Here is a 26105-nt window from a genome sequence, read left to right as displayed (position 1 = left end):
ATATTCGAAGACAACATCTTTGGCAAGAGAAAAATTTATAAGTGTGTTTGTTTGTGAGGGTTACAAAAAATGTAGCATAATCTTAGGCTCTGCTAGAAAATGGCTTCCATGATCGTTTTTAGTATTTTTTGAAACTGGTATATATTTTATTTAAATTTTATTTTAAAACGAAAGCCCGGGACTGCACCCACATTCTATATAAATATCGTATATTAACAATTATGCTACTTCATTAAATTTGTGCATTTATCATGTGCGAGTGCATCGAAAAGATTGAAATTGCAAACGGAATCGCACAAACCAAGTGAATAAAAATATAAATAAACGAATAATAAAGTACCCAGCTTTAGGTCTGAACTAACAGAACCTTTAATATCATTATAACAATATTTCGTTTACTTAAAAAAAAAAAAATGGTACTAATAAAATTAGAAATTTAATAATTTTTTTTGTTCAATACTCTCACTCTCTATCACATTTTTATGAAAAAAAGGACAATAGGGGCGGCGTCCTGTGGAAGCAGTGCCAGCGACATGTTGACCGCTTGGCGTTGGCGTTGCAAGTGCGTTTATGGTTTGATGATTTACAGTCACGCCCATAAATATTCGCACGGCCAGTGTGCACATTATTCGCGATTTATGCCGCTTCGTTCATAACTCATGCAACAGCACATGTAAAATTTATGCAATTATTAATTTAACACGCCTGCAGCACTGCCGCCGCCCCCAAACCCCATGCCTGACCTGCCAGCTGACCCTGCCCCGCCCCCATATTTGAGCCCTATAGCCTCCTAAGCCCCGTCGATCCGATGCCATTCCCATTGGGTTTATCAAAGCTATGACAAAACAAAAATACAGATCGAATCCGAGCCGGGTAAGCGTTTTACGGCCAAATTTCAGACTGGCGGACGGACAGACACCGGCAGCTGAGTCGCACGTATTGTGAACCAATTTGTACGGCCGTATTCGAAGACAGAGATAGAACTAGTAAGAGAAAGAGGGTATGTGAGTAAGGGTTACGGCTTTGGTCCACTTCCGTCCGCCATGGACCCGCCATAATTTACTCGACGAGCAAAAACACTCACGAAAAATAATAAATGTCCAATATGTTAGCCCGCCCTGGCAACACATACTCATGCACTATCACACACCCACCCACACACACACATGCACTACAAAATGGAGCCAAAAGAAAGCAACAGCAACAACAAATCCAACGCCTACACACCCACACAAATACACAATCGACATCAGTGACAGCAGCAATGGCAACTACAACAATATTGCATGGGAAGAGGTTTTAGTTCTCTATTGAAGAAGCCTGATACCCTTTCCAAAAAATTAAGAGATATAGTTTTTTTTAATATTTAATCTTTTTTGCAAAATTAAAAAAAATAATTAGTTATAATATTTTAGCCAAAATAATACCTTTTGGCCAACAAATACTAGTTTTAAGCCACCCTCTGACAGGGTATATAATAAAACATGACCATTCGCATGTGTGAACCGAGGACTGATAGGAAAGATGATTGCGGGGGAGTGAGGTTGGGCCAGAGGTACGGCGGGAGACAGGACGTCCGGATGCTGGGGCCACCTGCTAGGCTCGAGTGCATGGAGTAAAGTTCCATTGCGAACATGGCCAGCATGTCGCTCCATTAATTTGCCATAAAACAGAAGTGGACTAAAATTTGTTTGTCGTTGTTATTGTCCAAGCAAAAAATTACAAATGGTTCAGTTCGAGGAGTGCCAGGGGGTAGGATGTCCTGTCAGGGGGATGCCGAAGCTGGCGAGGCCTGGCGAGGGTAACAGTGCTCTTAGATGTGGGGGTCAATGCTAGGGTCTGCTTATTTATGGCGCAACCACTTTTGATGTTCTGTTAAATGTCCACAATGACACATTGAGGACATCCCCCAATCGTGCAGAAGTACACGAGCGACATGGCAGGACATTAGTGGCTAGTAGCGATCTACATTTCATTTCTCACACGAATTGGATTGAAATTTTCCCTTAGTAATGAGACTGTAACTGATAGTTTTACCTTATCATTCACTTAATACATAGTTAAAGTATAATAATTTCTGATTTCTATTATTATTGTCTTCAAGTGCTGCGATAACTATTGATTAGTTATCGAAAAAGGTGTGTCAGAATGGACACACACCTTCCGACTAGTACTGTCATTATTGTTAGATGGGCTTACTAAAATAAGGCATGTAAACAAGTAACTTAGTCTGAGGCTGAGAAACAGCTGTGTTCGAGTGGGCAGATAACTATTCTGACCTCTAGCGAGGGTGTGGAGCGGCGTGGAATGGTGTGGCGAATATTACATTGCTATCGCTAACCCCAAATAAATACGTCACAGGGGCTGATAAGGCCACATCCACGGGTCCACTACCGATTCGTTCAAAATGTTAAAATTAGTTTCCAGTCGGCTCTTCGATCGGCGTGTTCTTCAGTCTATTAGGCATACTTGCGACGGAAGCATTGAAATGGCCAAGGATAATCTGACAGCGGTGTTGCATGGCATCGAGGACATGCGATTGGTAAGTACTACCTTTAAGGATAATCAGAACTATTAGTAACCATTTCAATTTTTTCTGAATTTATAGGAGCAGCGTCCTATTCCGCAAATTGCTGATGATGGTAAGTAGTTTATAACAATTTCTAGTTTATATTTTCTATTTTTTTTAAATATTTTATAAAATTTTCTATCAAATATATGGCCCTAATGGAATATATTTCAAGGTCAAAATTACAATATTGATGGATCTTGTGATAAGAACATGTTATTTCAATGAAACATTAGAACATAAAACTTGAAATTTCATTATCAAAGTATAGCTCGTGACTTTGGAATTTTTCTTATCAAAATTCGGAATAAACGTTTTCCACAAATTTAATAGCATAGTGCTTGTACTATATTATACATTTCAAGGTCAAATTATTTAGGTACTATATAATTTATAATTAATCTTAATTTCCTTCTTTGAAGAGGTTCTCATTGCCATGGACAGTGTGGGTATTTGCGGCTCAGATGTTCATTATTTGGCCCACGGACGCATCGGTGACTTTATCCTCACTAAGCCCATGGTAATTGGTCACGAATCCTCCGGAGTGGTGACCAAACTGGGCAAGAAAGTGACCAATGTGAAGGTCGGCGATCGTGTGGCCATCGAACCGGGTGTACCCTGCCGTTACTGTGATCACTGCAAGCAGGGCAAGTACAACCTGTGCCCCGGCATGGTATTCTGTGCCACGCCCCCCTACGATGGAAATCTCACCCGATTCTACAAGCACCCTGCTGACTTTTGCTTCAAACTGCCCGACCACGTCTCCATGGAGGAGGGTGCCCTCCTGGAGCCTTTGTCCGTGGGCGTCCATGCCTGCAACCGGGCTGAGGTGACCCTGGGCTCGAAGGTTCTCATCCTGGGAGCTGGTCCTATTGGTCTGGTCACTCTTTTGGCTGCCCAATCCATGGGTGCCTCAGAGATCCTGATTACGGATCTGCTGCAGCAACGTCTGGATGTGGCCAAGGAGCTGGGGGCCACCCACACGCTCCTGCTGTCGAAGGATCAATCCGCTGAGGAGACTGCGAAACTCGTCCAGAAAATAATGGGTGGTGAGCCGGACAAGGCCATCGATTGCTGTGGAGCCGAGAGCAGTGCTCGTTTGGCCATTTTTGTAAGTCATGAAATCATAAATAATGACCCAGAATACTAACCCAGGAAACCTTTCTTTTTAGGCAACCCGTTCCGGAGGCGTTGTGGTGGTTGTGGGCATGGGAGCTCCGGAAGTGAAGCTGCCAATGATCAATGCCCTGGCCCGTGAAGTGGATATTCGTGGGGTGTTCCGTTACTGCAATGAGTAAGTCTATTTGTAAATTCTTCCAAGGGCAATTCTTGACAACCTTTGACTTTCTACAGCTACGCTAGTGCCCTGGCTTTGGTGGCCTCTGGAAAGGTAAACGTAAAGCGACTGGTGACCCATCACTTTGACATCAAGGAGACGGACAAGGCCTTCGAAACAGCGAGGAAGGGACTCGGAGGCGCCATCAAAGTGATGATCCATGTGCAGCCGAGGGACACCAACAATCCATGCAAATTTTAGATCGTATTAGCCTAGAAGTTTAGCTTAGTAACAAACCCCAGTACACTGTTCCGTCTCAATCAAGCGACAATCTTAGCCTGGCCCGTATACTAAATCCAACCTTTCGACACTAAGTATTTCTGAAATAAACCGAAATTCGTTGAGTTCCCAGTAGTCTATCAGTCGACTCCCCTTTCCACCTCGCGACTTTCCGACCTTCCGCCAATCCGAGCACAAGCCGATCCAGTTGCCGCCCCATGTCCGGCATCGTCCTTACTGGAATCGCGGCCTGTCGCCGCTCTAGTTACTGTCTCGGGCTGTTGCGTGTCTCATACCGCTCCCGCTGCGTCCTATCGGGGCCGCTGGCGTCACTTCAGCCGCGCCGCCGTAAGCACGACGACTCTAGACCGGTGTCCGGCAATTCTGATGACGCGATATCAAAGGCTCCCGGTAGTACGCGCCCGGTGGTGCCCATTCACATGGGTGCAGGGGTCACTCAAGGAGGCCAGAAGGAGGAACCGGGCAAGGGCGCCGGGGTGGCAGCACCACCCAACCCTCCGGAGGTTCCCTCCGAGCGACGACCGGAGGCTCCTTTCGAGAACAGCCCGGAGCTACCAAGTGCTCGCCCATCACCCGCCGAAGTCAAGCCGCAAAGTCCGAACACCATAACTTGCATCTCGGACAATCAGGACTCCGATGTCCACTCTCCAAATCAAACCTTCTTTCAGCTCGGCCAATTGGATGTAAAGTCCTCCAACGAGGATAATAATGGGAACTTTGATGATAAGTTCCAATCAAATCCGGCTCAGCCGACTGTTGAATTCATCAACGATCCCAAGTATAATGATGATCCCGTATATGTTGAATTAGGTTCGGATAGCCAAGGTACTGATACACCCAAGGTACCCGATGGCAAAGGTAAATCCAAAGGTTTTATCGATGCCACAGAGGACACCAGCTATGCCAACTTTTTCTCAAACGAACCAATGACGCCGGAGCAACTCCGGATAAGAGCCGCGCTTCAGTCTCTGTCCGAAGAAGAACAAACGACCAAGCTGCTCAAGGCCAAGGCAAAACGAGAAGAAACCGCGTCGAAGCATGCGACCAAATTTGCCAAAAAGGAGCCCAACAAACAGGACTATCACGGAGCCAAAGCCACTTCCAAGCCCTCGCCTCAGTTCCAATCCAAAGCGGCCAGCGGAGTTGCGAATCCTAACTCTGCCCTGGATCAGAAGGCTATAAAGTCCAAGCATGATCCTAAGGTGAATAAGGCGGGATCTTCTAATCCGAATCTCTTTATGAAGTCCACGCCAGCGACGCCGATAGAAAGAAAGTCAGTTGCTCAGACCCCAGCCCAACCTGGCACCTCGGCAGACAACTCAGAAAGAAGCTCCTCCAAAAACCAAAAACCCATGAGCTCCAGTTTTGATTTGCCTGGAGAAGGCAAGATCGCTGGGCCACAAAGGAAGACCGGGCAGTCTTCTCTCAGCCTCAAAACGCCCCCAAATGCACCGTCGTCGATCGTTAAGGATATACCTCCTCCTTCAACAAAGAACACTTACCGGAAGTTTTGGCGTCCCAATGATAGCACTAAAGAAGGATCAGACGCAGATCTGAATGTGCATAAGGGAGATGCGTCTGGTCTTCCAGGAGATGAGGCAGCAGTCACATCTGAGGCAGCAAACTGGCGGCTACACGAAACTGGAACCGGAGCGCAAGAACGAAAACCAGAAGCAGTAGCTCGGGAGATACTAAACCTGGTAAAGATACCGGAAACCTTGCCGAAAGCAGTTACCTCAACTACTGAAGATTTGAATAAAAGGAGTAAGACTATCGAAAGTAAAGCATCCGATAAGGAAAGTTCGGAGTATTTTAAAGATCTTTACAATCAAACTAGAACTGAGTACCATAAACAGCCCGACGAAGATCTTGTAAATAATGATTATGTCCAGAAATGGATAGAGAAGTTCAAAGTGCAGCTTGAGGATAAGCAAGCGATGGATGTAGATGCAGTTTCCGTAAAAAAATCAAAGGATAGCACCCGTCGCACTGTTCCTGCAAATCCAGACTCCCCCTATGCTTCTATGAAACAGGAAGCACCAGACTACTCGTTTAAGTCTGAAATGCCATTACCCATCAAAATCGTATGCAATAACGACATGCCAGATACATCGTCCTCGAATATTAAACCGATAAGCAGCTCGGATCTCAAGTCGGATAAGGGCATTACCATGAATGTAGTTGGTGCGGACACGAAGCCTGTCGAGTTTATCCTGAATCCGTCCTCCTCGCAGCGGCAGTTTACTGCAGAATCTGTCTCAGTGTTCGGTAAGACCGGGGAAGGCTCGGATCACTCTTGGAAGATGGGTTCTACCAAAAAGGAAGACACTACCCCAAAAACCACCCAGGAGATTGTGGCCATGTTTAAGGATGACACCGAAGGTGATCAGACCAAAGCTCAAGAGGGCAGAGTAAGGGAATTATTCGAACAGCTGGACAAATTCGATAAGGGACAGGATCGCTGGTGGACTCTAGACGATCTCTCAAAGGCGACCAAGACCAGTCAGGCAGAAGTTCGGGCCATATTGGCCCCTGGTTTAACCACTAAAAGTAAGAAGACTACCATCTCGACCTCGGATTTCAAGTCTAGCAAAGAAAACGATTCAGCCAACCAAAGTAAGACCCCCGGAATCGCTACTTCGGAGTCTAAGTCTGCCAAAGAAACTTCCTCCAAAAAGGACTCATCCCCGAAAGATTTATCCAAGAAAGATCTTTCCCAGAAAGATGCCTCCAAAAAAGATGCCTCCGAGAAAAATACTCCCAAGGCAAGTGTTGAAAAAGATAAGGGCGGTAAAGATCATTTTTCGGATCTAAGCAACTTAAATACAAAGATAAGGAAGCCAACCTTACAGGACCTCATGGATGAAAAGATAGAAGAGAAGGAGAACTCTGATGAAATTGCCAAGCTGGCCCATATGGATTCTAAAATTTTGGACGACGAATACGGCCTGGGAAAGGACGACAAGAAGAAGTACATGGAGGAGATAGCCAAACTAAAGGACGAGTTAGAGGAGAAGGAAGACCATAAGAAGAAAACTAATGAGCTGAATAACAAAATATCGTCCTTTATGGAGGCCGCTGAGCAGAGGCGCCGAATAAGGAAAGCCACCCAAATAGCCAAGTATGCAGACTCGGATAAGGATTACCAGCCTACATCCGAGTTAACTCCGGGTGATCTTTACGATCCCATTGCCGACGAGGTTTCGTCCTCGTCACACAATCCGCGGGAAACGGCGGATGCTGAAGACAGTCCCAAAGAAATCAGGAGGCGAGAGTCTTCCGAAGTCAAATCAGAGAAGGACGACAAAGATACTATCCTGTCTATGGATGAGGCCAAGACGAAGGTTGACGAAGATGAAGCAAAAACCAAGGTTGACGAAGAAGTAAAAAAGGAAAATATTTTGGAGAAAAAGAAACCCGAGGTGGACCGAGGCGAACTGGCTCTGAAGTTGCTGGACAAGGAAACGGCCAAGCCTCCCGTGGATCTTATTCCTCCTCCTCGGCCTGCTGAAAAGTCCTTTATACAAATATTGTTTGACAAAATCTTGGGCGGCGGCAAAAAAGGCGGTGACGAGCCCAAGCGAAAAATGTCCACGTACGTGGGTCGCCGTCAATACAGTACTACCTCATCCTTCATATTTCCTTCCGCCACTCATGTGATTGAGAATCAACCTGTCAGGAAAGAAGAAATCCCAGAGCCTGAAGGAAAAGAGCAAAGCCCAAGTCACTGTTCTATGCAGGAACCACAGATCCCCCAGCGCTCCTTTTACCTGTTTGGCAAGAAGGACAAGAAAAAGAAGTCCAAGGACCTGACTGAGATCCAGGGCGGTTCACCTCTCTGCAAAGATCCCAAGAAAACGCCACGCGAACTGCTCAAGGAAAAAGCCCAGAGCAGGGATATTAAAATCTTGGGCGGCTCCGTTCCTTGTGCCGAGAAGTTGGCCTCCCTTGAGAAAGATGGTCAAGACGACGACTGTAACACCCGGAATTTTAGTTCCGGCGTATCGCAATTCGCCCGCCAGATCTGGGTGAGTTTTGGGGGTCAGTCCATTGAACTAAAAGCTAGTGACGTCAGTCAAGTCCCCAACAATCGTCTATTAACGGCAACACTTGTATACACTTTGATAATGAAAAGTATTTAATTGGCTTTCAATGGTTATTTATTTATGGATCCTAATAGGATTTTCCAGCTGTATTCAAAATCTATTTATTTAAAGAATTTAATTAATATTTCTTTATTAAAAACTTTCCTCTTTCTAATAATCCAAATTCTTGATTAAGCCATACCCTTTCCATCGACAATTTTTGGGGGCAAATGGAACGGAAACTCAGGCATCGCAATTTTATTATCAGAGAGACCTTTCTGAATGTCATATCGAGGTGATTGAAGCCCAGCTAGCTGTACTCTATAGATTAGCTCTCCATTTCGCACGACATCATAAAAAACGGGGGGAATTATTCAGCGTCAATTAAAATTTTATACCACCCTCGGGGCCTGATAAGGGGCCACAAATCAGCGTCGGCTAAACTTTGATAGTGCAAATTTTGTAGCGCCTCCACCGACAGCCGACAGCCGTTCACAAATATATAAATAAACACTGGGAGGCGTTTTAGACTTTTGTTTTAGGTTGTTTGTAGGTCAAGACCATAATCACTAACCGATTTCGGGGCGGGACAGTTTTCTATATTTTCAGATTCAACCGATCGCTCCAACAAGGCCAAGTGAAGTTTCCATATCTTTGCGGACTGGACGTCAGCCTGGCTACGTTTCTGGTCCTGATAACGCCAATCCATTGGAGAGTCGTGCTGATGGTACTATCTTTTTGGAACCTAATGTACATAAATATATTAGGATAATGTTCCGGGACTTTCAAAATTAAAGAAACAAGCTTTACTTATTTGCGATTAAGTTTCCTGGATTTTATAAATTAGTTTATCACAACTGAACTTAAATGAAAGAAAATGTTATTTTATGGAAATAAAATTCGTTGTTTAAACTTTAAAGAAAAAATATATTGGAAATCGTTTTTTTAAGGTAATGAACAGGAAATTAATTATTTGGTCTTATCTTTTATAATGGAAATCAGTGGTGTTGAAAATATGTTTTCTATTCGGACTAGGATAGATTATATTGTTTTTAAATTAGAGTTCCAATTAGAAATAAGTGTGCAGCCGTTTAATGGATCTTTAACTAATTTTTTTGATTGAATCTTAAAACAATACACAAGTTGAAAGTGATCTGGATGTCCATCTACAAATATTATACTTTCCTGTCTGTGATTTTTACGTCACATAAGTGTTCGTGTTCCAAAAATGGGTCATTTCATAAGTAACCTAAGGACTTGTTGGCAAACATTCAAATAATAATTGTTTTTTTTTTTTAGATTCTTTCAAAATTTAATGTGCAATACTGGTTAGTGTGAAAATTTGTAGTATGTTCAAGAGAACGGCGTTAGCTTTGAGTCGGTTCAATGGGTCGTATTTGTGTAATGGAAGGCTGCATTCGAATCTTTTCTGTAGATGCATGCACTTGCCACAAATTCAAGAGCTGCAAAAATCCGATCCAAAAACTAAGCCAACAACAAGTAAGAATCACGACTTATTACTGATCTTTGCAGTGAATTTTTAATTAATTGTTTAGATCCTCAAGAAGAGACCCAACCAAATGTATTCCCAAGTCTCATGCCAAAGCGTCTCGGAAGAATTCAAATAGAAGAGGCAAACGATACTTTCGTGTTCCAGACTCTGCGTACAAAGCTCCTGGATGAGCTGCAGACGCAACAGGATGAAAGGATACGAAAACCAGAAGAGGAAACACGTCAAAACATAAGTAAGCCGAAGAAGACCGAGGAAAAGCAGGAATCTAAAAAGACTAGAATCGAGTGTCTACACAAGTCCAAAGAAATGGCTATGAAAAACTGTGGAAAGGAGGTCAAGGATGCGGAAATCATTAAGAAGTGCAAGCAAGTGGCCAACAGGCAGAAACGCAAGAAGGACGCGTTGAAAAAGCTATTTCGCCAATTGGCCATGAAGGAGAAGTGCGAGCTCTTGAAGCTGAAGAAAAAGTGCAAGGAGTTGGCCAAAAGGGGCGCCTCGTGTGATCCTTGCGACATCGCACTGAGAAAAAAGTGCGAGGAAATGGCCATAGCTGAGCAATGTAAGAAGCTAGCTGCAAAAAACAAATGTAAGAAACGAAAGCCCAAGCCCAAGAAAAAACCGGACATGGAAAAAAAGTGCAAGGAGCTGGCCCTTCTGCGTGAAGCCCGGGAGATGGAAGAACAACAAAGGCTCGAAGAGGAAAAACGCCACAAGGAGGCGTGCCGGAAAGCGGAGAAGCCGGGCTGCGTGGAAGAGGATCCGTGTAATATTGATCCTTGCAAGAAAAAAAAGATAACTTTTCCTGAGGGCCATCCCTGCTACAAGGAGGATCCTTGCAAGGAGCCAGTAGATCCCTGTGCTAAAGATCCATGCAAGGAAAGAGAGAAAATGCGAAAGCTTTGCCAAAAGTTGGCCGAGATAGACCAATGTCAAAAGATGGCCAAAAGAGAAAAGATGATCAAAATGCTAAAAGAGTGTAGGAAACTTGCCCAAAAAGACAAATGCAAGAGGATGGCTAACAAACCGAAACCGAAATGCTAAAATTCCTTAAAGTTAACGCTAATTGAACGAAAATATTTAGAAACACTTAAAATATGTGGCACATTTAAAAATTGGTTCAAAATTATTTCAATATTATAACAAAAACTTTGGGAAATTTAATAATATTAATTTAAGGTGAATAAAATTTTAAAGTATTTGATTACGATGGTTATAAGAACTACTACTATGAACTGCAATACCAGCTTTAAGGATAGGAATTGAGCTAAGCAGAGTCATATTCATCCTTTTTTTAACAAAGGATATTATATGTTCATAGCTAAGTATTATTTTAGATAAGAGACGATGCCCACCACTTCGTTAACAGTATAACTATGATTCTAATGTCATCGAAATTTGGGTCCTAGATAAGCTATGTTTCTCCCCAAATATATCAGTCATTGGCTTGCCTTGCCTAGGCAATACACCAAATTATACTAAGCCTTTTTTCTCGGCCTAAATTTATTGTTTTTACTATTCTAACTTTTTGGTTTTAAAATTAGTATGTTTCCACGTACCGTGTTAACTTTATCTAGATACACAACATCATGTCTTCAAGCCTGCAATCGTTACATAATATTGTTTCCTACCAACCACATTACCCGACTAGCCCACAAGTGGCAGGTCGATATCACGAAAAGGAAGTTAAATATTGACGAAGACATCGGACATGACGGTAAGTTGGATAAAGGAGTCTTTCAAAATAATAGCATTGGATGCTTATCCTTTCAGCAATCGCGGCGCCATCGGAATCACCTTTTAAAAATGGCAAGACGGACTTGGATCTTGGGGTTCGCCAACGGTGCGGGAGCACGCCCCAAGAGCCTGGAACACAAAGGATATTTTTGGACGACCTGGAGCTCCAGAAGAACGAAAAAATTCAAGAATGCAAGATCACATGTACGGACGACAAGGATTTGGGGCTAAAATGCACCCTATTGGCAATGGAAAAGGCCTGCAAATATATGGCCGAAAAGGATAAGAAAAAGAAGAAAAAAGGAAAAAAAGGATGTGGAAAAGGCGGAAAAGGAGGAGATGACGACGATGATAAGCGCGCGGAGATGATACGGAAATGTCAGAAATTGGCAAGGAAGTTATGCAAGAAAATGGAGAGAAAGGCAAAGGAAGCTGCCCTACTCAAGGAGTGCCGCAAAATGGCCGAAGAGGAAATGTGCAAGAGAATAGCCAAGAAAGATAAAAAGAAGTCAAAGCCAAATAAATGTAAAAAAAAGGCAAAGAAAAATAAATGTGAAAAACCAGGAAAAAAAGACAAGAATCAAGAACTAAAAATTAAATGCAGAGCTTATGCGAGAAAAAGATGCAAGGAATTGGCTGAAGAGAAAAAGTGCAAGAAACCAAAGAAAAAGGATTGCTAGTTTCTAATGATTAAAGTTAACGCGGAAAAGAGAAATGTAAAAAATGAATAAATTTTACTAAACAAAGTGCCTGATTAAGTTTGTTAGAACTTTGCCTTATTTTAGGCATGAAATATAAAATAATCACTACACAGAAATATTAAATACAATTTATACTGCCTACGCTGCCAGCGCTCTCCAACGAGTATTTAAAATTTTTGATTGATTGGATTGATTCTCCACAAATCAGCATAAAAATCTGGGAACGAAATATTTTTAAGATTTTTTGTCAAATTTTCTGGGCTGTCCCCTTCAAAATGTGCAGAATGCATGGGGAGCCCCGTATGACCCAGTGCGAAGGCCATATCTTAGGAAATATTTATCCGATTCTTGAACGGAATACCTTAAACGATTCGTGGATCGATTTTCCATAAATCTGCATCAAAATCTGGGAACAAAATATTTTTAAGATTTTTTGTCAAATTTTCTGGTGTCCCCTTCAAAATGTGCAGAATGCATAGGGAGCCCCATATGACCCACTGCGAAGGCCATATCTTAGGAAATATTCATCCGATTCTTGAACGGAATACCTTAAACAATTTGTGGATCGATTCTCCACAAATCTGCATAAAAATCTGGGAACGAAATATTTTTAAGATTTTTTGTCAAATTTTCTGGGCTGTCCCCTTCAAAATGTGCAGAATGCATGGGGAGCCCCGTATGACCCAGTGCGAAGGCCATATGTTAGGAAATATTCATCCGATTCTTGAACGGAATACCTTAAACGATTTGTGGATCGATTCTCCATAAATCTGCATCAAAATCTGGGAACAAAATATTTTTAAGATTTTTTGTCAAATTTTCCCTTCAAAATGTGCAGAATGCATGGGGAGCCCCGTATGACCCAGTGCGAAGGCCATATCTTAGGAAATATTTATCCGATTCTTGAACGGAATACCTTAAACGATTCGTGGATCGATTTTCCATAAATCTGCATCAAAATCTGGGAACAAAATATTTTTAAGATTTTTTGTCAAATTTTCTGGTGTCCCCTTCAAAATGTGCAGAATGCATAGGGAGCCCCATATGACCCACTGCGAAGGCCATATCTTAGGAAATATTCATCCGATTCTTGAACAGAATACCTTAAACAATTTGTGGATCGATTCTCCATAAATCTGCATCAAAATCTGGGAACAAAATATTTTTAAGATTTTTTGTCAAATTTTCTGGTGTCCCCTTCAAAATGTGCAGAATGCATGGGGAGCCCCATATGACCCACTGCGAAGGCCATATGTTAGGAAATATTCATCCGATTCTTGAACGGAATACCTTAAACAATTTGTGGATCGATTCTCCACAAATCTGCATCAAAATCTGGGAACAAAATATTTTAAAGATTTTTTGTCAAATTTTCCCTTCAAAATGTGCAGAATGCATGGGGAGCCCCATATGACCCACTGCGAAGGCCATATCTTAGGAAATATTCATCCGATTCTTGAACGGAATACCCTAAACGATTTGTGGATCGATTCTTCATAAATCTGCATCAAAATCTGGGAACAAAATATTTTTAAGATTTTTTGTCAAATTTTCTGGGCTGTACCCTTCTGTAGGAGGAAGAGTGGGGAAACTAGGAAAACCCACAATTTTGTAGGGGTACTCCTTGGAAAATTTCGAAAAATTCAAAATCGATATAAAAGCAATGTATTGAATGAGGACAGTTGCTTTTGGTTTTGCTTATTACAAAATGGTACTCTATTTCCTGAGCATTTACGAATTGGCAGTGCTATGGGCACCGGAAGGAGCAAAAGTGGGGAAACTAGGAAAACCCACAATTTTGTGAGGGTACCCCTTGGAAAATTTCGAAAAATTAAAAAACGATATAAAAGCAATATTTTGAATGAGGAAAGTTGCTTCTGGGCTTGCTGATTACAAAATGGTACTTTATTTCCTGATCGGATACGAATTGGAAGAGCTATGGCCATCGGAAGGAGCAAAAGTGGGAAAGTTGGGAAAACCCATAATTTTGTGAGGGTACTCCTTGGAAAATTTTGGAAAATTTAAAAACGATATTAAAGGAATGTTTTTAATGAGGAAAGTTGCTTTTGGGTTTGCTGATTACAAAATGGTACTTTATATTCTGATTGGATACGAGTTGCAAACTTTTTATAAGATTGTTTCATTATAGAGAGGTAGAGGAACCATTCTTATCGCCATGACATAATACAGATGTTTATAAGTTTAAGATTTTTCATTTTTAAATTCTTTAACATAATACTACTTTATGATCTGGAAATTCTTATAATTTTTGTTGAAAAACAAATTTATCAATTCATTTAATGTTCATGTATTTATTAACTTTGGCTGACTATTTGGCTTGGAGCACTTTCAGACTTAATTGGCAGTTGTAGAACTATTGAAGAAACACATCTTAAACCACTTCGATGGGAGCCACGGGCTTCTCCTGTTTGTTGACCAGATCCGTGAGCATGTTGCGGCCCCAGCTGATGCTCACATCGGCGCAGTTCTTGAAGGTCTCCTGGGGACCACAGCCCAGAGCTCCGTAGGTATCGTCGCACATGCCCCAGTTGTTGGCTAAGAAATAATTCCAATTAGTTTTAGACTAAATATTAGAATACCCAAAAACTCACCGCCCACATAGGTCCAACGGAGAACGCAGTGGCTGCAGGTGACGCCGTCGGGAAGGATGACAGTCACGTCGAACTCGCCGCTCTGGCCGCCGATCTGCAACTTGTCACTGCCATCGGGGAAACGAAGGCGGTTGGCATCGAAGCACTCCTCCGACTCGGCTCCATAGTTATCCAGGTTGCACAGGTGGAACTCAAAGTAGCCCAAGTGATTGGTGGTGATCTTCACGCCTACGGTGATGGCATTTCCGGCAGCGTAGCTCCTGGTGATCACACCCGCTCCACCAATGTTGCCACCGATTTCGTTGGCACGGGGCTGGCCATCTGAGTAGTTGTCACCGCACAGGCCGCAACGTCCTCCGTTGTTGGACTGGGTCTGCAAGGACATGGAAATCGATATATTAGATAAGTATTCCAATATTGCCCATAGTAGATCCATTACTCACATACAGTCCACCGCAGAAGAGTTCGTTGTCGTTCCAGTTCTGGGGGGCGGATCCGTCGTAACGCCAGCGGGAGGAGCGACTGGGAGGCGACAGCATCATGCCGTGGGCATCGATCTGCTGCAGGCCAATGGCCAGGAGCAGAGTCACGCTGAGTAGGTACTTCATGGTGGCAATATGGGTTTCACTTTCACAATGCCACCCGCATCAACGCACCGCTTCTTATACGGACTCCCCTGTCCATCTTATCGCTCCTCGATTTGAGAGTTTTACAGTAGCTCTCAGGATGATAACACATCGTCGATAAGATTCTATATAAATAATAACAGTTGCACACCCCCGGCCCGGTCGAAATCCGCAGAATCAACACTCCAGATAGGCCCACGGATAAACATCTCCGATTGGCCTAGTCAAATATTCATAAACATGTCGATTCTGAAGAATGTGCTTCGGTGCTTGGATCTCAAGTGCCTCGAATAGATATTTTTAATTGCCTTTAAGGACCTTTAGCCTATTATCAGATGCGTGCAATCTTATATTCGTTTATGAAATAAAGCTTCCAAAAGCATTGCTCATCGATTGTTTATTTTGGGTTTTGGGCCACCTTATCGGTCGGCGGTTTCCTTCTCCACCTAATCAGTATAACTCCGATAACACTTAGAGGATGTGTTCCGGAAGTATTCAAAAATATTGTTGAATGAATTTTAGGTTTCAAAATGTTTTATTTTTTATTACTAAAAGTTTCCTGTTTGCAATTATAAAGGAACAGAAGAAATCATTTCGAAATGCCATCGGAAAATAATAATTTCCAATTCATTTCTAGCCTAGCCTAAGTCAGAACGTGTTACTGGAAGTCTTGGAGTGGGAAGCGGTTGTCTACTTTTTCAGTGCCTGCACAAAGTTGCCCAGATCGTACTCCTCCTCGTACTGGTGCTCGGACCACAGCTCCGGCAAGTTCTCAATGATTGTGTTCATAGACATGGGTCCCGAACCCGTAGAAGATCCAGCCGTGGATGTGCCCTGGCCGTTGCCGTTGCCTCCGTTGAAAAGATCAAAGATCTGCGAAGTTCCCATGGTCTGCAGCGATGCATTCTCCGCGCTGACCACCGTGTTGGCGGTGAGAATCTTGAACTTCTGCAGACCCATGATCTTCTCCTCCAGCGAGTTGCGTGTGATTAGCCGATAGACATTGACCACCTTCTTTTGGCCAATGCGGTGAGCTCGATCCATAGCCTGCAGATCCTTCATGGGGTTCCAGTCGTGCTCCACAAAGATCACAGTATCGGCGCCAGTCAAATTAAGACCCAAGCCTCCAACCTGTAATACAAGAATTTTACATTAAAAATGGTATTTCAATAATAATAGTTTTTAAATTACCAGTGTGGTCAGGAGCAGCACATCAATACTGGGATCGCTGTTGAAATTGTTGACTATATCCTGCCTCTGGGAGGCAGGCACACTGCCGTCCAGCCTTAGGTAGGTGACACTGGGCAGGTGTCGTCGCAGCAAGTCGTGCTCCACGATGTCCAACATAGCCTTCAGTTGGCAGAAGATTAAGGCCCTATGCTGACTAACAGACTCGGTTTGCACGCCGATGCCGCAGTCGAGGAGCAGTTGCCTGTGAAAAGATAAAGTTTTAGTTTAAGCTCTTTGGGAAAAGTCAGAGAATACTTACTTCAAGGCAGGAAGCTTAGCTGAGTGCTCGATATCGTCCAAGGAGCTGTTTGATTGCGCCAACTGGGCAGATACCCGGGCCAAGTCCTCAGACTGGCGCAGCACAAGCTTGGGATGATTGCACACGTTCTGTAGGTAGCGAAGCGCCTGGAAAATGTGCGTCTTGGCACCCAGATTCTCCGCCACCATTGACGATGCAGGCGAGTCGCCCAACTTTTCCAAACAGTCTTTCAAGTGCTTATTGCTAAAGTCTTCATAGAGGCGGAGCTGCAGGGGACTCAGTTCACAGAGCAGATCCTGTGTGATCTTTGGTGGCAGGTCCTTAAGCACATCCTCTTTGACGCGTCGCAAGAGGAAGGGCAACACCTGCCGGTGCAAAGCTTCCATGGCAAGGACCCCGGCTTCCTGTTCCTTGGGCGAACTCTTGGCGTCGCGTGAAGCTAGGATTGGGCGAGAGAAGCGCTGTACGAACTGCTTCTCAGTGCCGAGGAACCCCGGCATTAGGAAGTCGAACAGCGACCACAGCTCCAGCACATTGTTCTGGATGGGTGTACCAGAGAGGATGAGTCTGTGGTTGGCTTTCAGACGTTTGATGGCTTTGGAGCTCTTCGTCTTGCCGTTCTTTATGATGTGGCCTTCGTCCAGAACGACGTAATTGAAGTGGATGCCACTGAAGAAGTCAATGTCCTTGCGAACGGTGTCATACGAGGCCACCACTAGGTTGCAGTTGGTTCCGATCTCGCTGCGCAGCTTTTCGCGGCCCACCGGAAAGCCGTAGTAGTGCAGCGGACGCAGGACAGAGCCCTCCGCCAGGAACTTGTCCACCTCGTAAACCCAATGGCCGGTGAGGGTCGGTGGACAGATGACCAAGCTGGGCAAGTCGGCCTGCTTGGATTTTATTCGCTGCAAGTGATCGCCGGCCAGAATGCAGATGGTCTGCAGGGTCTTGCCCAGGCCCATGTCGTCGCAGAGGATTCCGTGCAGATTGTACTTGTTGAGGAACCACAGCCAGTTGATGCCGGCCTGCTGGTAGCTGCGCAGCTCTACACTGATTCTGACCGGCACCCTGTAGTCCGGTATGCTCTTTGGGTGGAACAGATAGTCAAGGAACTCGCGATCCCTCGTTTTTTGAGCCTGTAGGGGCTCGCTCTTAAGCTGCTCTGCCTTGCCGTCCAGTGGCATCAGCTGGACAAGATTGGCGAAGCAATGGGTGGAAAGCAGGCGAACCGATTCATCCGGATCGCTCATGGCTCCCAGCAGAGGCACCACCAGGAGCACAATATACGGAACCACCTTGATCTGCAGCCGGCTCACTACTCGTTCGATGGCTTCCATTGCACCCTGGCGTTCGATAAGGTGCTCGATCTTGCCCAGCTGTGGCACCAACTCCTGGACCACGAACTGCATCGTCTGACAGGCGTCGATCTCCGCCAGCACAGCGATACATCTGGCAGCCATGTGACGCACTGATTTCAGAGGATGTCGCACAATGAAACCCAAGGAGGGCAGCAGGGCAAACATTTGCGGATGTAGGGCCACATGAAGATGTGGAGCAGCTGTCTCTATCAGCTGCAGGGAGCTGATCAGCTCTGTACAGGCTCCTAGTTCCGGTAGAGTGTTGGCCAGCTGGTGCTCGTCCGTTTCCTTTACAAACTGCGTTACTTTTCCGAACATCAGCTGCTGGAAAACCGACACCTTGTCGACGATGTGCTCCCCAAAGGTGCTGCACAGCTTCTCTATGGCACTTGTGGCTCCCAGGCGCTGGATTCGGCATTGCTTGGCTTCCGCCTCCTTCGCCTGTTGCGCCTTTAAATCTAAATTGGCAGCCACTGCAGAGGCAGCAGCTAGAATCTCACTTGCCGGCGGTCGTCCGGGACCACGAGCTACTGTGGTGGCTGTTGGGGTGACTGCTCCAGCCCCTCCTCCTCTGGTACTAGTCGGAGTCACTGCCTGCTGCAGTGCCAGCGTCAATATTCCGTAATAGACACAACTGTTGGTCACTCCTGGCGAGGGTGGAGTCTGCTGGAGAGTGTGCTGGGGCATGACCTGTTCAAAATAGATGGTTTTAGGTGCTGTAGGTCTTCAAAAGTATCAGGTACTTACCAGCTTGGGCGTGTGCTCCCCATCGCTCCTCAAAAGCGTACAGAGATTGTTCAATATCTTGCTGTTGGGACTAGGATTTCTATCACAGACCTGGTCCATCAAGTGCACCAGAAACTCAGCAGAGAGCTGTTGCAGCTGGAGGCACTGTTCCCGCTTGATGGACTCCATCAGGGGCTTGACCACTGGATTCAGTTTCTCCGGTAGGCAGTGAAGGGCGCAGATGGCGCCGGCGAGTGCCGCCTGGGCACTGACATGATAGGCTCCCTGCTCACTGGTCGTCTGCTGATAGGAGGCCTGCAGACTTCTTCGCCGCTCTTCCAGTAAGTCCAACGACTTCGGCTTTAGGGGATAATCTCGCAGGTTCTCTGTGAGCTTGGTGGCCACAGCTTCGATCTGATCAAGGGTCAGTATCTTGGCGTTGTTGAAGTCGTTGATGGGAATCTTGTTTTGCTTCAGAGTGGCGATGAAGTCCTGGGCCTCCTGCAGCAGACGAGTCAGTGAGACGGCAACCTCATCGTAGTAGATGTACTCGCTAACGCACTGGTGGAGCTTCTCCTGCAGATTCGGCGGCCCGGGGCGCACCGGCTCATCCTCCAAAGCCCAAAAGGCTATTATCAGTCCGCATACTATCCTTTGCACAGCAGAGTGAGCATTCAGGTGGACCAGCAGCACCTTCGTGTAGCAATCCGTGGGGCTTTCGGTCTGCGGGGTGTACACCACTCCGGGGGCAGGTTGCACAAGATAATGGGAGAGGGCCCCCAAAGACCGAGAGGAGGCGATCCTGGCTCGCATGAAGTTCGCCTCGCGCACTTCCAAGGGCGTAGCTTCACTGCCACCCAGGTACAGCTTCAGTGTGGCGTTTGTGTGGGCCAAGATGGCGCCTCCCAAGTCATCTCCAATGCGGGCAGTTTTCTTGCGCGAGGTGCTCCCCGAATCCCCGCCAGCTCGGATAAGAACAGTCGAGTCAAAGGCAAGTCTGGGCGGCTGCATGGACAGGCAGATCCACGAAGACACATACGGACAGGCGGCGTGCAAGAGGGCGCCTAGATCCGCATGCTCGATGAGATTGGACCACACCTGGCGGGCCAGTGACTGAATCTCCGCCTGCGGTTCCACCAGGATGCGCTGGTATATGTGCCGCAATGCCTGTTGCAGCAACTGCCACTTCCATTCACTGACCCCGAAGTTTAGCTTCATCTTGGTCTGACCAGGCTGTCCCTCCTCCTTCACTTCCACCTTCACCTTATCGGCACTGGTGAGCGTCAGCAGCGTCTTCAGTGTGGATCTTCGCACCGAGCTGGTGCTGTGCGATAGAAAGGGAAACAGGCGCGGCACAAGCGTAGCCATGGGCTCCATCTCCACCCAGCTGGCCGCCTTGGGCAGACATAGAATGGCCGCCAGAAGACCCATGAAGCTGTTGCAGGCAGAGGTGAGCTCATCCTGATCCAGCAGCAGGTCCCACAGCATCTTTACGATGGACGAGACCTGGCTGGGATTCAAGAGCTTGGGTAACCAGGACGACACTGGTATTAAGGTGGAAGCGGCCACTGCTCCGACATCGTCCACAGCGTCCAGTAATCCAATCAAAATGTTCGATATGGACAGGGGAAGGTAAATGGGGAGCAGTTCCTCCCGCACAACGAACACATACTTCAGGCCGAGCAGCCCGCCGTGTCGGACCTCCCACTCGTTCTTGTGCTGGATGAGTTGCAGCAGGATCTCTACAATCCGTTGCACCTTGGTGGCCTCGATCTCTTTAACCAATGTGCCCAGAACCTGAGCGCAGGTCTCCCGAACTGGTGCCACCACCTGATCCGAGACAAAGTCCCCGAATCTGTCCAGGCACAAAACGCAGAGCAGACGCAGTGCCGCATCCTCCAGCCATCGGCTGTGTGATTCATCCATCTGCTCACGGTTCTGCTGAACCGACTTGCCAGCGCCCTGGGCATGCTGGTTGATTAGCTCTCGCAGTGCAGTGGCGGCTCCATGGCGCACCTCCCATTTGGCGTGAAAGAGATCAATGAACAAGCGGGCACAAAAGTTCTCCAAGGGCCAGGAGACGGCATCCACCCAGGTTCCAGTGGCATCAGGAACGGCAGCTGGAATGAAAGAGAACTTGGTTATAATAGTGGTTCTCTAGTGGTAGCTCTAGGTTCTGTTGGTGGAAGCCATAAAGCCCCTTTTCCGGATAAGATTTTATATTTAGGGTGTGACCTACAAGTCGTATCATTATCATAGACCAGCTTGTAAAAAATTTCGATAAAATTAATAAAAGCTTACAAGAACTTAGTGCCTATCAGAGAACTGCAACGAGTATGATTAAGTATGATCGAATACTCATACCCTAAGGGCAATCAAATCAATTCAAAGCAATTGACACAACGAGTTCGATTCAACTCAAATACTTCCAACGTCAGGTGATTTGATTTTACATGAACCTATTTTCTCTCGGCAATCACAATCAAGAACAAGGCTATATTCACCGCGATTAAGTTTTTCCAACACAGTTTTATTGTTTTCCTCCATTTTTCTCGAACGAAAGCCGTGCTACTCGACAGAAAACAGTAAAACTTTTTAGAAGTACTTATGTGTCAAAATGTGACACTAACACAATGTGACCGAAATCGGTTAGAATTTAAATCAAACATTTTTGACTATGATTAAATTTCGGGTATTGGGTACTGTCATAGAAAAAATCATATTCGGGCTCATTACTCGTGTTTGGAACTTGTTCGTTGACATTGACTGGAAACGAAAAGTTCAATACTTATACCCGAAGCAAACGGAATAAATCAAACAGAGTACTGAATCAGTACTCGAGTATGAACAAAAATTTTATACTCGTTGCAGTTCTCTGGTGCCTATAAAGTTGCCTTATCTTGAAATGTATTTATTTCCAAACTCTAAGAAGCGAAAGCGATATTAGGTTGCTTTTCTAAAGAAAACTATGTAAAGTACTATAAACAGAAACCCTACAATAATAAGGGATATAATGACTAAACAAGAAGCTACAGATGCCTATAGGAAAACGCCTTAGAAGAACCAGATCCCCTCCACTTACAATTCAGGCTGTAGAAGATTTCCTGGCGCTCGCTGGCTTTCAACTTCTTCTTTTCCGGTTCATCTAGGCTGGTTTGGGTGATTGCGCCATTATTGCTGTGGTTACTCCCTGTACTGTGGTTGCTGTTCGAGTTGCGTCTACTGCAGGTGGGGGTGACCACGGAACTGGCAGCGGCGGAAGTGTTTTGGCGAGCCTTGCGCTTGGCCCGGTTCATCTCCCGGCAACTGAGCTGGGCCTGGCCGGATCCAGCTCCGTTGGATGACTTTATGTTCAGGATGTGCTCCACGGGCAGCTTTTCAGCGTTGACATTGTAGCTGGCGCCGCTCCTGGAGAGGGCGACATCCTCGTCGGTGATCATGTCTGTGAGATTGACGCCCAGCTTGGCGGCTGTGGTGAGGCCCAGTTTGTCGTTCAAGACCGCCCGCTGGCGGCTTAGGCGACTGGCTAGACTTTGTTCCTCGGCTCCGCCACCGCTGGCCGGCTGCTCCTCCTGCACATCGAACTCGTTGCCCTCGGAGCCGATGAGACGGGCTCCCTTGTGCAGGATCTGCTGCAGATCGAACTCATCGAAGCTCAGCAGACGTTCACTGGCCGTGGTCGAGTTGGAGCCACTGGACTGACAGCTATCCTCCTCCAAAGCCGCACTAGCGCCAGTGGTGGATGGCTCCTTCTTGGGCGGCACTTGCAGCTCGGGCTGCCATTGAGGGACCTGTTTCAGGATGGCCTCCACGGTCTGGGCAGCTGCTATGCGCGTCTCCCAGGACGTGCTGTGCAGGTAGCCCACCAGGCGATTGAGCAGTGAGTGCAACTCATGGGGATACAGCTTCTGTACCTCCCCAATCTGCTTGGCGGCCGCCTGGCGGGTGGCTGCTGTGGATCCTGATTCCAGTAGGATGAAAAGTCGATCAAGGCTGCAGAACATGATGTTTTGATATTAAAGACAAAGTTCTTTTGTATGACAAGTATGACAAGAATATCAAGTATGACTTACCGAGATGTCATTTTTTAATGATGATTTGTGATACGCTTTGTGATTTTCCGATCTGAGAGACCGGCCTACTCTAGTAACTAATCTGGAATAAAGAAAAGGGAATTTTTAATTAAAAGTTGATTAATTTGTTAAGTTATAATCTATTGCAACCTCTTATTTAAATTAAAAACTGTATTTAGGCTTGTACTTTCAAAAAAGGGAAAGTACAATGTTATTCATTTTTACTAAAATTAATTGTTAAAAAGAGCCAGAGTTCGGGGCAAACCTTCAACTATTAATGGAATTATTAAAAATATACAATATTTTGAGTATAAGCTGTTCAGTTTAGAGACTATGACGCATTCGGATAAGCCCTTCTCAGCGTTATTCAATCGACCAGTAAACGCCGGCCACGTGGTCGGTTCATCGGGAGGTCGCCATGGGGATCTGGATTGAATTTCCTGGCGGCCAGGGCCAGCTCCTCCCCCAGAAAAGCCACACTAAGCTACGATAACCCAAGTGGGGTTGCTTGTGGGCTCTGTTTGTAAATTGAGTCACTCAACGTGAATGGAAGATAATGGCTTGGCTGTTCCCCCGAGGCGTTCTTAACAGCTCAGACCAGAACGTGACAATTGAACAAATTACGAAATTTTCATTTTACGAACAATAACAGAGGTATTACGTATGAAAAACTGAATATTTTTTGGTGTTTCAAAAATAGAAACTGTTTCTTTTCATGTTTTTCAATTTCTAGAACTCTTCTTATCAGTTTCACACATTAATTTGGGCGATAACAAGTACTCGACAAAAAAAAAACCCCCAGTTCACTGAACCAAGATTACAAAAGAGGCTTAGAAGAGGCACAAATCTTGGGGGACACGTGCAACTTTTTGTGGCGATGTTTGTCCACAAACTTCCATTAAAAACATACATTAAAATATTATAATGAAAACATTTATATGTCTTGTCCGATCAGCCATAAAGCCAACTTATCAGAGACCTTGATAGGGGGTACTGGGGATGGGATCAGATAACCATAGAGTCATAAGCCAAGTTATTAAACTTGAATTAAGCTAGCTAGACATTATTGATTTCTACCCACTGTTGTGTGACGAGCATTTATTTATACATTTATACATTTTTAGTAGAAAGATAAGCCACTTTTTCATTATCAATATGGCTTGAACGGCGATTATTCAGAATTATTTTATTGTTAGTTTTTGTTTTTGCTACAAAAAGCTATGTATGTGGTTTCAGCTTTATTTTCATAATAGGTTTTTCCCGGGATTCGGGGGTCATCTGAACAATCAAGAGATGTGGAACATGTGTATTTGAACTCGCAGAGTTTATTATTTGCTTAATATTTGGCCAATATTTCAACAGCTGTCGCAGATCGAATAAACAATCTATAGAATGTATCTCGATCATCCCACAGACGATACTTAGAAAAAAAAACAAGTGCATGGCGAAAAAAAAAATCAGAGTGACGGAGTGCTGAAAGTCAAGCTTTGTTGGAAACTAGTTCAAGTGCCCTACCCCACCAAGTCGGCCACCGAAAGAGAGAGGGAGTCGGCGGAGTGTGCAGTCGCAGCCGCAGCCGATTACGGCAGCAGACCATAAATAAATACAGGTGCCTTGTACCGCCTGCCAATGTACATACACGCTGTACGTATATGATCGGAATACTTTTGGGTATTGAAGCAACGTGGACAATGCTTTGGATTTGGTATTGGATTTGGTTTTGGATTATTTCACCCACGGAAATGGGAAATCGGAAAATTGGAAAAGTCAAAGATGCCATGAATGAAGCAGTGACACAAATAGCCAAAGGCGACTATACTATGATGGCTAAAAACAAATTGAGCAATGTGCTGCCGACTAAAAATATCTACAACGCCAACAGCCAAGAAGCTAGCTAGCCATCAAGTGGAAGAAAAATCTTGCTAGTAAGTTGACTTCATATTTACTTCCATTTAATAGGAAACTAATATTAAAAACTATTATTATTAACTGCCTTTAAATAAAACTACACATCTATCTTTATCTTTCTTTTAAAAAAACTATCTTTCTTTATAAGTATCTGTATCTTTCATATATATTTCTATCTTTATTAAAAATCTTTAAGGACTTGTTCTAGTTTTGCTGCGTTGGCGCTCTCTCGCCGCCTAATGGGCTGCTCTCTTCGCTCTCTTATCACACTTAGCGTGCCCCCTTGGCCCGACAGCGACAGCGCTGCCCACCAAAGCAGCGACTGCGGGGCAACGGAAGCACGCTGGCAGCGCAGTCAGCGATAACGCCCCCCTCACACACACATACACACACATTAAGTATACGACATGGGGAAAACACATACTATTGAAACTGGCTGGCGAGGATCGGGCCATCGGGGCCATTAGCCATGCAAAAGCTACATGTATTATTATATCACTCACCTTTGGCAATGGTTGCGCTCGCCTCCTTTCCCTGCTGAGCTCAGGCGTTCTGCATTTTCTAATTGATTTGTTTGCTCTCTGAAACTGTACAATCGATGCGGCTGGGCGTGGCGGGCGCAGGGGGTGGTCTGTTTTTTTCGCAGCAGCGTCACAGATGCAGCACGCACACATTGATTTTCCACGCAAACACTATCACAAAAAAACACCCACACTCCTCCTCCTCCTCACCTGGGTGGGGGAGGCGAACAGTCTCCGGCGTGGCGAATACTATTAGAACGTGAAGAGGCGTTCGTTAGGGGGGCGTTGTTTCTCAATGTTTTAACTTAACATTGGGTTTCGCGACGAAAACGCACTCCGACCGCACTATTTGATTAAATTTTACACTTTTTTCAATACCAGGAGCCATGTTAGCCCGTCGCTAGTCGCATTTATAGTGTGCCGCGTCAAATCGGAGCATCGAGTTTTTAGCCCCGGATCAGTGTAGCCGAGAAACGCAACCGCCATATTACCAAAAACCCGGACATTCGCGGTTGGCGGCTTAGCTTGTTTACAGCTACTTTTTGGTATCCATATCCAGCGGAAGTATCTGGTATCTGTGAGATACATTCAATATGGCGCGCACTATTTATAAATAG

General features: G+C 45.1%; 5 protein-coding genes across 7 annotated transcripts; 3 read left to right on the top strand and 2 right to left on the bottom strand.

Moving 5' to 3' along the window:
• Nucleotides 1-2199: 2199 nt before the first annotated feature.
• Nucleotides 2200-4259, top strand: Sodh1 (Sorbitol dehydrogenase 1). Its single transcript, XM_017248150.3, has 5 exons — nt 2200-2542; nt 2609-2642; nt 2992-3680; nt 3742-3863; nt 3923-4259. The coding sequence occupies exons 1-5, from the start codon at nt 2408-2410 to the stop codon at nt 4104-4106; spliced, it is 1164 nt and encodes a 387-aa protein (XP_017103639.2). The 5' UTR covers nt 2200-2407; the 3' UTR covers nt 4107-4259.
• Nucleotides 4260-4342: 83 nt separating this feature from the next.
• On the top strand, nt 4343-9970 carry LOC108129871 (myb-like protein X). 3 transcript variants are annotated; one of them, XM_070282194.1, is made up of 5 exons: nt 4343-8173; nt 8824-9180; nt 9271-9443; nt 9530-9730; nt 9787-9970. In XM_070282194.1, the coding sequence occupies exons 1-2, from the start codon at nt 4343-4345 to the stop codon at nt 8869-8871; spliced, it is 3879 nt and encodes a 1292-aa protein (XP_070138295.1). In that variant the 3' UTR covers nt 8872-9180; nt 9271-9443; nt 9530-9730; nt 9787-9970. The 3 variants fall into 3 exon arrangements, with proteins under 3 accessions (XP_070138295.1, XP_070138294.1, XP_017103638.2); XM_070282193.1 differs by having other exon boundaries at nt 9271-9474; XM_017248149.3 differs by lacking the exon at nt 9271-9443.
• LOC108129419 (axoneme-associated protein mst101(2)-like) lies at nt 9828-12157 on the top strand. Its single transcript, XM_017247401.3, has 3 exons — nt 9828-10719; nt 11392-11457; nt 11514-12157. The coding sequence occupies exons 1-3, from the start codon at nt 9828-9830 to the stop codon at nt 12155-12157; spliced, it is 1602 nt and encodes a 533-aa protein (XP_017102890.3).
• Nucleotides 12158-14493: 2336 nt separating this feature from the next.
• LOC108129710 (uncharacterized) lies at nt 14494-15808 on the bottom strand. Its single transcript, XM_017247918.3, has 3 exons — nt 15234-15808; nt 14791-15163; nt 14494-14734 (listed from the first exon to the last, which is right to left on the bottom strand). The coding sequence occupies exons 1-3, from the start codon at nt 15396-15398 to the stop codon at nt 14571-14573; spliced, it is 702 nt and encodes a 233-aa protein (XP_017103407.2). The 5' UTR covers nt 15399-15808; the 3' UTR covers nt 14494-14570.
• A 124-nt stretch (nt 15809-15932) lies between these two features.
• Hel89B (histone acetyltransferase 1) lies at nt 15933-25948 on the bottom strand. The gene is made up of 7 exons (XM_017247917.3): nt 25471-25948; nt 23060-23141; nt 22069-22979; nt 19008-21106; nt 16906-18950; nt 16608-16848; nt 15933-16547 (listed from the first exon to the last, which is right to left on the bottom strand). The coding sequence occupies exons 2-7, from the start codon at nt 23068-23070 to the stop codon at nt 16107-16109; spliced, it is 5748 nt and encodes a 1915-aa protein (XP_017103406.2). The 5' UTR covers nt 23071-23141; nt 25471-25948; the 3' UTR covers nt 15933-16106.
• Between the last annotated feature and the right edge of the window lie 157 nt (nt 25949-26105).

Source organism: Drosophila bipectinata, chromosome 3R (assembly GCF_030179905.1).
Source record: "Drosophila bipectinata strain 14024-0381.07 chromosome 3R, DbipHiC1v2, whole genome shotgun sequence".
Classification (NCBI taxonomy): Eukaryota; Metazoa; Arthropoda; class Insecta; order Diptera; family Drosophilidae; genus Drosophila; species Drosophila bipectinata.
Note: the sequence above shows the minus strand (reverse complement) of the source record. Positions and strands in the feature narration are given on the sequence as shown.

What these genes read in the sequence shown, in the direction of transcription:
- Sodh1 (XM_017248150.3), top strand. Translation starts at nt 2,408, where the DNA reads ATGTTAAAATTAGTTTCCAGTCGGCTCTTCGATCGGCGTGTTCTTCAG. An exon ending in GCATCGAGGACATGCGATTG is followed by an intron (nt 2,543 to 2,608) that starts GTAAGTACTACC and finishes CTGAATTTATAG; the next exon opens with GAGCAGCGTCCTATTCCGCA. An exon ending in GTGCTCGTTTGGCCATTTTT is followed by an intron (nt 3,681 to 3,741) that starts GTAAGTCATGAA and finishes CTTTCTTTTTAG; the next exon opens with GCAACCCGTTCCGGAGGCGT.
- LOC108129871 (XM_017248149.3), top strand. Translation starts at nt 4,343, where the DNA reads ATGTCCGGCATCGTCCTTACTGGAATCGCGGCCTGTCGCCGCTCTAGT. An exon ending in AATTCGCCCGCCAGATCTGG is followed by an intron (nt 8,174 to 8,823) that starts GTGAGTTTTGGG and finishes GGGGCGGGACAG; the next exon opens with TTTTCTATATTTTCAGATTC.
- LOC108129419 (XM_017247401.3), top strand. Translation starts at nt 9,828, where the DNA reads ATGCCAAAGCGTCTCGGAAGAATTCAAATAGAAGAGGCAAACGATACT. An exon ending in GATCAAAATGCTAAAAGAGT is followed by an intron (nt 10,720 to 11,391) that starts GTAGGAAACTTG and finishes TTACCCGACTAG; the next exon opens with CCCACAAGTGGCAGGTCGAT. An exon ending in CGAAGACATCGGACATGACG is followed by an intron (nt 11,458 to 11,513) that starts GTAAGTTGGATA and finishes TTATCCTTTCAG; the next exon opens with CAATCGCGGCGCCATCGGAA.
- LOC108129710 (XM_017247918.3), bottom strand. Translation starts at nt 15,398, where the DNA reads ATGAAGTACCTACTCAGCGTGACTCTGCTCCTGGCCATTGGCCTGCAG. An exon ending in TCTTCTGCGGTGGACTGTAT is followed by an intron (nt 15,164 to 15,233) that starts GTGAGTAATGGA and finishes ATGTCCTTGCAG; the next exon opens with ACCCAGTCCAACAACGGAGG. An exon ending in CCGTTGGACCTATGTGGGCG is followed by an intron (nt 14,735 to 14,790) that starts GTGAGTTTTTGG and finishes ATTATTTCTTAG; the next exon opens with CCAACAACTGGGGCATGTGC.
- Hel89B (XM_017247917.3), bottom strand. An exon ending in GGGAGCACACGCCCAAGCTG is followed by an intron (nt 18,951 to 19,007) that starts GTAAGTACCTGA and finishes TATTTTGAACAG; the next exon opens with GTCATGCCCCAGCACACTCT. An exon ending in TGCTGCTCCTGACCACACTG is followed by an intron (nt 16,548 to 16,607) that starts GTAATTTAAAAA and finishes CTTGTATTACAG; the next exon opens with GTTGGAGGCTTGGGTCTTAA.